The sequence below is a fragment of the Hyposmocoma kahamanoa genome, unplaced genomic scaffold (genome assembly GCF_003589595.1).
Source record: "Hyposmocoma kahamanoa isolate Upper Pololo Valley unplaced genomic scaffold, ASM358959v1 277, whole genome shotgun sequence".
Classification (NCBI taxonomy): domain Eukaryota; kingdom Metazoa; phylum Arthropoda; class Insecta; order Lepidoptera; family Cosmopterigidae; genus Hyposmocoma; species Hyposmocoma kahamanoa.
Genome location: NW_020653774.1, coordinates 40,980 through 48,895, shown reverse-complemented (window position 1 = coordinate 48,895; position 7,916 = coordinate 40,980). Strand labels below are relative to the sequence as shown.

General features: G+C 38.4%; 1 protein-coding gene across 1 annotated transcript in view; it reads right to left on the bottom strand.

Annotated features, from left to right (window-relative positions):
• The window catches only part of LOC113229082 (60S ribosomal protein L38), a 9,024-nt gene extending 2,733 nt beyond the window's left edge, over window positions 1-6,291 (bottom strand). The window contains exons 1-3 of the mRNA XM_026462575.1: window positions 6,199-6,291; window positions 6,062-6,122; window positions 5,760-5,882 (exon numbers count right to left, since the gene is read on the bottom strand). Coding sequence (XP_026318360.1) covers window positions 5,760-5,882; window positions 6,062-6,122; window positions 6,199-6,201 — 187 coding nt within the window. The 5' untranslated portion in view covers window positions 6,202-6,291. The remainder of the gene's footprint in view (window positions 1-5,759; window positions 5,883-6,061; window positions 6,123-6,198) is intronic.
• Window positions 6,292-7,916: the final 1,625 nt, after the last annotated feature.

Below are 7,916 nucleotides of genomic sequence, written 5' to 3'. Positions count from 1 at the left end.
TATTATGGATATCTTCTTTCTTAACGAAATTATGTATATTTTTACGGGCATACAAAATATTTGAGTAAATGTACTGTGATGATACCAGTCTCTTTAAACTTTTCTCTGAGAGAAATCCGAGAACCTAAACAGTACACAGAACGAATCGTTCGTTTATGCAACACAAATATGGTTTTTATATCTGCCGCTTGACTCCACATGAGAATCCCGTAGGACATTATACTTACTTATATTGTGCGGCGTATTCCGTTCAATGAATCGTTTTAGAGTAGTCACTAAATAGAGCTTGTGACGTCATAGGGGGTCATCAAAAAATGTGGCACGCTTGGTTTTCATACAAATTGCTGTACTTGCGGCGTCTATCTAGACATTATGTCTGTGAGTAAACTAGTCTAGCAGTAGCAACATCGGTCGAGCCTGAGCTTGAGGTTGAGCACCCCTGCTTTGCGAAAGTTGCAAGTTGTAAACATGAGTTACTCGAAAAGTTTGCTTAGCGAGTAATTTTTGTTTTTTCAATTGAATTTTGCATCATCACCTTTATTACGGTTATTTTCGGGTTTCAACAATTAGCAACACTGGGGGTAGCGGGGTATAAATATACCAACCATGTATCATCCCAACCGTTCTGAACGAGTTCATTCTTCGGCCGAGCGTCGAACTATCAACAGCCCCTGAGGATGCCTAGCGGAGAGGCGAAACAAGTGTCGGGTATATTTGGTGGTGGTATTTGTGACTTTAGTTGCCCTTGTGTTGTTTATTTTATTAATTTTATTCGGAGGGAGGGTGGGAAAATTGACTGCATGAAAAATTATTCAACGCAAGCGCAGTTATTTTGCACAATTGACTTCCATTATTATTAACATGGACTTCTGCAAAGTAACACTTGAATCTATTAATTACTTAATGGTTTTACTGTACGTTCTTATTGAAAATTTAGTTCTAACACGTGAAATGTTTATGCACCCGGACGCGCCGGCTCCATCGCGGAATCGCATCTTAGGAACTACGCAGAACCTCCTCGACTTTGGGTCTTTTCACGTGCCAGCACATGCACACACTCGGGGGAGAGCACCGACTTATCCAAGATAGCACCCGGACAGCTGTGCAATATTCTGGGATTAGTCAGTATTGTCTGAAAACTACTAAATAGTCAGCACCCGCACCACTTCCAAACAGTTCAAGAACTGGCATTGGCTGATTACGCGCCTTAGTACAATTTTGTAATGCGTTATTGCAAAATGTCAATACTAATATTTTGGGACTGATAAACCCACATTTACGTTAATCGGTTTATTCACATTCATGACGAACATTGGTGGTGTCGATGCGGTAGTGACTACACGTGACACTTTTCGAAATCAATTCACTTTTTGATTATTTTGCTGCCAAAGGACTTTCGGCCTCTGCGCTTGCGTGCGCGACCCCGTTTTGATACTAATAATAATAGCGCACACACTCAACATAGCCCCGCACTAGGGAAACCCTGTGTCGCGGATGATATGGACACACACATAGACAACCACAAATTACACCCAAACTCAAGAGATAAATAAGTGTAGGCCATACAAATATTTCTCCCGGCCCGGGAATCTAACCTGGTACGTTTGCGTGGCAGTCCGGCATGGTAACCGTTCGGCCACAGAGGCAGTTAAGACTTAATTATTTTTTGAAATAATGGTTTTACAGTATTGCTAATTCAAATTACTCTAAAATATTTCTTTAGTTCAGTAGATTTATAGGTTCAACCCATGCGAATGATTTCAAAATGTATAGTCATTCAGAAAAAACAGTTTCACAAACAGACAAAGAAGATAAAAAAAGAAACCGATTGTTGTATAATGTGTTGATTTGCATTCTTGTCATATTACAGAGGTCATTCTATACCCAAAACTAAACCCAATTCAATTAAAATATTAAAATAAAAAACATGCTCGATCCAAAGGTCATTGACTTGCACTGCATTTGCTATAGGTACTGGCAAACATCTTGCACGTGCGCAGAAATGCATTTTAGATCTATTTGGTGGTTGTAGCGGCGAGGGGTGCGGGTAGCGACGGCGCGGGGAGTATCGTATCGAGCGCGCGATTGGTAGATCAGTCGACCTTGCCTCCCGTATTGCGTCTACGTCCCGCTGACATACATTCTAGTCTCTCACGAAATGCCACTTGGTTTGGTATCTAAACGAGAGTTAGTGCAAAAAAAAAGAAACAGCATTATGATCATGACGTGAAACGTTTAGTTTACGCGGAGGAGATTACGAGTGTCGAAAAATTGCGCGTAAATCGTCTCTGCTTTCAAAGTTGTGTGAGTCATAGTTCTAAGTTGAAACAAAACTCACGTGCGAATCTCTACATAGCTGGTGGTGGCTCCGGTACAGCTGTGGAGCTAGGTTCTTCTGACAATACTTTCATGTATCCTAATGTTGGTAAGTACAGTCCCATAACTTTCTACATAAGTTTTGTTTATAGTGCCCCTCCCTCTTGGTTATGCGGGAAGCGCTCTATGCTCGCACAGGGACCATCTAAGTCGGGTACTAACCCCGGATCAGCACGTTTGCACGTACTTCATCCGGTTCTCCGTTACAGTACCTATCTGGAAAATAGGGAAGGTTCCCTATTTTCCAGATAGGTACTGTAAGCATGCTCACTTGCCACCGCTGAGCCGCCGACTCTAAGCCGACTACCAAATCTCCTCATTGGTGGCGGAGCTGTAAGGCACGCACGAGTACAATTAAAAATAATAAAATTTTCCCATCATACCTTGCTTAGGACAGACAAAATTGAGTCCTAACATCAATGTGTAGGATGGAGAATGCCGACTAAAGAATGTTTCTCGGTGCAGGACCTTAGCACGACTAATAACATCACTTGCACAACGTACCATAACGTAACACCGCATCACGCCATGCATGTGCCAATACTAATAAGGCGTCGTTATGAACATTATTACACTCCACTGAACTATACAGACGAATACACCGATGTATGTACCACGGAAAACAAATACGCGACGACGTGCGTGACGTCCCGTCTAACACAAGGGCGTAAGCAAACTAACCGGGCGGTTGCAGGAAGCCGGTGCTTTAACGAGTGGGGGCGGGCTGGGGTGCAAAACGGGTGGGAAAGCATGCGCAAGAGCCGGTAAGGGTAGCGGGCACTCGCTGCAAGTTCGATCATGGGCAGAGTATTACAAAACGTTAGAGGCAGCATTTTCCTTAGAGTAAAATATTTTAAAATAAGGTAGTGTTTTTTTTTATATATTCGGTATGGGTAGAAGCTACACACACTAGCCTCTTTAAATATTTATCTCGTTCAACTTGTCACCTTATACGCAATTTCATATTGTTATCCACACATTATATAATATGTGTGTGTGGAATTACATCTATTTGCCAAGTTTTATTGAAATATCCCCTAGTTCCCCAATATACAGGACTTGACACAGGAGATAATAAAAGTCGGTTCTCACTACTCAAAGTATATCGAGAGAGAAAAACGCCTTGAATTGGAGAATAGCAAAACCAACCATTAAAATAATTGTTCCTTAAGTATGGAGTTGGGTACCTCCATACACCATACCTCTTTCCAACAAAAAAATAATCATGAAAATCGCTTCACAAATACCGGAATTATCGCGTAACATAGTCGGATTGAAAACCTCCTCGTTTTTTGGAAGTCGGTTAAAAATGTATAGAAATAGTTAATTATCAAAAAAAAAGCCACTAGTGCGGTAACTTACTAATTCAGTATTCCCAACAAGAAAAAAGAATTTTAATAATGGCAACATAGCCCTAACAACTGAGATAAATATGTGGCGGGGAGGTATACCACCTATTGCATGCGATAAAACGCCATACATACTACAGCCGCAAGTACAGTATTCAATCCTTTCATAGTGACATAAACTTTCTTCACTTGAATATAATTAAGAAATACGAGGCATGCCTTTCCGTCGTTCACACATTTATCGCCAATTTTCAATTTAGAACTGTTCAATATTAAATAATTGTATTTTTTCAAATTTGGAATATAAAAGCAATTGAAAGAATTACGATTAATGCAATTGTTTAGTCACAGCGTGGCTTTGAATGTCGGGTCACGTACGAAAATTAATCTTACTAAGGAAAATGTCCAAAGAGGCCTAAAACGGCCTCAGTGTTGTGACTAGTCATGTAAAGGATGCCCAAAATCTGCTTTCACTGAAGATAACATTGTTGCTGTGAAACAACTAATCTTCAAAGATCATCATGTGATATATCAGGACGTACAAGCGTTATTAGGCATCTCAGGGTCAACCATACAGATCTTGCATGAGGCGCTTGGTGTGAGATAGCTAGTTTGTTGTTGGATCCTGCATTTGCTTACCAACAATCATAAGGCGGTCTGCGTGAAATGGTGTAAGAAAACTTCAAAGGTCAATAGAGGAGTCAAATCATGTCTATGACATCATCGGTGGTGACGAATCTTGGATCTATGCCTATGATCATTATCCCAAACAACAATTCATAATCTGGGTCTACCAAGACGAGCCAAAACTGAATAATGTTGTTCATTCTCACAGCACTTCAATGAAGATGGTAGCTACTTTTGCAATTATTGCACTTGAAGATTGTAGAACAGTTAATGCAGCATGATATACCACAGTTTGTTCATCACAAGTCATCGCCAACTTCAGAAATATAACTCCAAGCTACACATCATCCTACATCATGACAATGCTAGCTCACACAACGCTTGTCAAACAATTGAGTATTTGAAGTAGGAAAATGTAGAAATTCTTGACCACCCTCCAGTCTTGACCTAAGCCCTAACATTCCTTTAAATCCCTAAAATTAAGAAAACACAAAGGTCACGTGAAGTCCAGTGAAGAAGCACTGGATGTTTTCAAGTCAGCCATATTGCAAGAATAAGTAAGGTTATAAGCAAATGTTTACGATTTCTTTTATGATATCAAGTGACAGGATGAAGAAGACATATTGTGCTAGTGGTATGAATCACGCCTATCCATACAGTTGCAGTGCCTCTCAGAGCCTTAAATAGCAAAGATCTGAGGGGCACTGCTACTGCGCCCATAACCCAGACACATAAGTTGACAAGTCCCATGTGCCTGTTATTTACCTGCACCCTTACCCTTCAAAACCAAAATGCAGTAATACACATTACTGCTTAGCAGCAGAAACACAAAGTGGCAGTACTGCCCTGGACAACTGTTTCACAAGGACCTTTACTCTTTTTTGTTATTGTTTTAGTGTGAACATTCAGTTTTGTGCTGTTTTACTGTACATGAGGAACACTAATGTGTTGTATGTTATTAACTGGTTTGACCATTCTAAAATGTGATGCTAAACTTAATACTAAAAACTGTGGTATAGTGTGTATAGAGTCAAGAGCACGTCAAGCTTGACACTTAAGATTTAAATCCAACTCTAAGGGTCGTATTCTAGAACTCTACTCAATGCTTAAGTCAGAACTTGAGTATGATTCAAAGTACTAGAAATCATACTCAAGTCCCTGCCATTAGGGTCGTATTTCCAGTGCTTGTGTTGCCAGTGCTTGTGTTGCCAGTGCAATCCTGACTTGAGCATTGAATAGAGTTCTAGAATACGACCCTATGACGCTTACGACAAGAATGGTCCAAACTACAAAGTGTCAAGCTTGACGTGCATATGACTGTACAATAAAGTTACTAGGAATATTATTGCAGTTATCCAGTGGTGTTAATGCTAAATGGAGGTTATTGTCTGAGAGCAGCGTGCTCACCTGGTGGTAGACTTTGCTTTAATTTATCAGCCTTCTCCTTGTCTGTGATGACCAATGTGTACAGGAATCGTGAACAGCGAACCTTGAATTTTACATTCTCCGGGTTTTTCTTTATTTTCACAGCTGAAATATTATGACATGGAGGTTACTTCGTAAATTGCAATGTTAAAACGTAAATTGCAAACAACTACTGCATCAACTTCTGCTCGTGTCTAATCCATAAATACGAAAAATTTGCTTTTAAATTGGAAAAGTAACAACCTGCAACCAAAGGATGTTGGTAACTTGATGAATCTACTCACATTTGGCATCTTTCCTTCGGGCCTTAAGCAGGAAGTCCTTGATATCTTTGATCTCACGGGGCTGTAACAGCATTATTATATGTTTAGAATAGCAACACGCAATATATAAAAGTAATAAAAAAAACATTAAAACTCACCATGACGAAGCCGATGTATATCTAACGGGGCTGAAACAATTATAAAATACACGTTTCAGTATATGCGCCAATGCACAACAGATGTAATTAATTTATATTTATTCATAAAGCCAGTCCTGATAATAAGATTTTATTCGGTTTCGATCAATTTATCTAAAAACATGTAAAATCTCACCTTATGTCAGATGTCAGAGAAAAGATTTTTTTTTAATTTTGTTTGACTTGAATAACTGACTGACAGTTTGCGTTGCCAATGCTAATTATTCCAAATCCCCAAAAATCAAGGTTAAAATCTCCAAATTTAGGGAAAGCATAGTTCGTATTTCCCACATCTTGAGTAATTTTTATTTATTATAAATCCATCGCTTACAAATGTAACAAAGAATTATTAAATCGTTAATTTATTTTAATGAGATTCAAAATTTATCAGTCTTTCAAAAAACAAACTATTTTTCTTAGCCTTAAAATTATATGTATTATTAACAAGTAACATAATTATTCTAAATAAGTACTATAATTATTTGACATAGAAAGGATTATGCATTTGGAGCACCATGCTAAGGTTAACAATAATCAATGAGTAAATGAAGTTCAGACCTAAATTTACAATACAATACAATACAAAAATTCTTTATTGTACACCAAAAAAGGAAACAAATACAATACAATTAAATTAAAAATAAGCGGTGGTACAATGGGCGGTCTTATCGCTTTAAGCGATTTCTGCCAGACAACCTTTGGATGGAAGTAATTATATAATTCATAGGAAAAAGGCGATGGTGTATGAAGAATTACTTAATCAACAGATAAAAATTGATAAATAAATACAAATATACATATATTATAAATAAATAATAAAACCAATACATATATATGAATATCGTCAACTACTATATATTCTCATACTTATAAGTATAAAAATTTCTAAAACCTAATTTCAAAACATAAAAATACCTAAGCAGTCCGGTCACACTAAATTAAGGTAGTGTACTTTTACCATATTTTTGAATATATTCAATGATTTCACTTGTTGAATAGACAAAGGTAAAGCGTTCCACAAACGAATAGCCTGAACAGTAAAGGACTTGTCGTAATACTGGGAGGTATGCAATGGCATCTTAAGTTGGAGAGTGGAAGAAGAGCGCAGAAGTCGGGGGTTGTATTGGTGGGCGAATTCAAATCGCTCCTTAAGATAAGGTGGTGTGTGAGGAATGAATAAGATGCCATAGAGAAGATTAAGAATATGAGCATTCCGGCGAAGTCTAATGGGTAACCACTTCAGCTCATTGCGATAAATGGAAACATGATCAAATTTCCTCAGACCATAAATGAAACGGATGCAAAAGTTTTGTAGACGTTCGAGTTTGTTGAGCTGTTCTTCGGTTAAATCCAGATAGCAGGCATTAGCATAATCAAGAATTGGAAGAAGAAGAGTTTGGGCAAGCGCAGTTTTCGTGGCAATAGGTAAAAAATTACGTAACCGTCTGAGAGATGCGGCAGACGCAAACAATTTGCGGCTGGTCTCAACTAATTGAGGTGCCCAAGATAGCTGCCTATCAATAAGTATACCTAGATTTTTAACATTGTTACTAATTTTAATGTAGGTGTCGTCTATAATGACCTGCGGCAAGCGAAACCAATCTATCTTGGATACCATTCTAGAGCTGCCAATAATAATCATTTGCGTTTTCGTTGCGTTCAGCTTAAGACCAAATTGT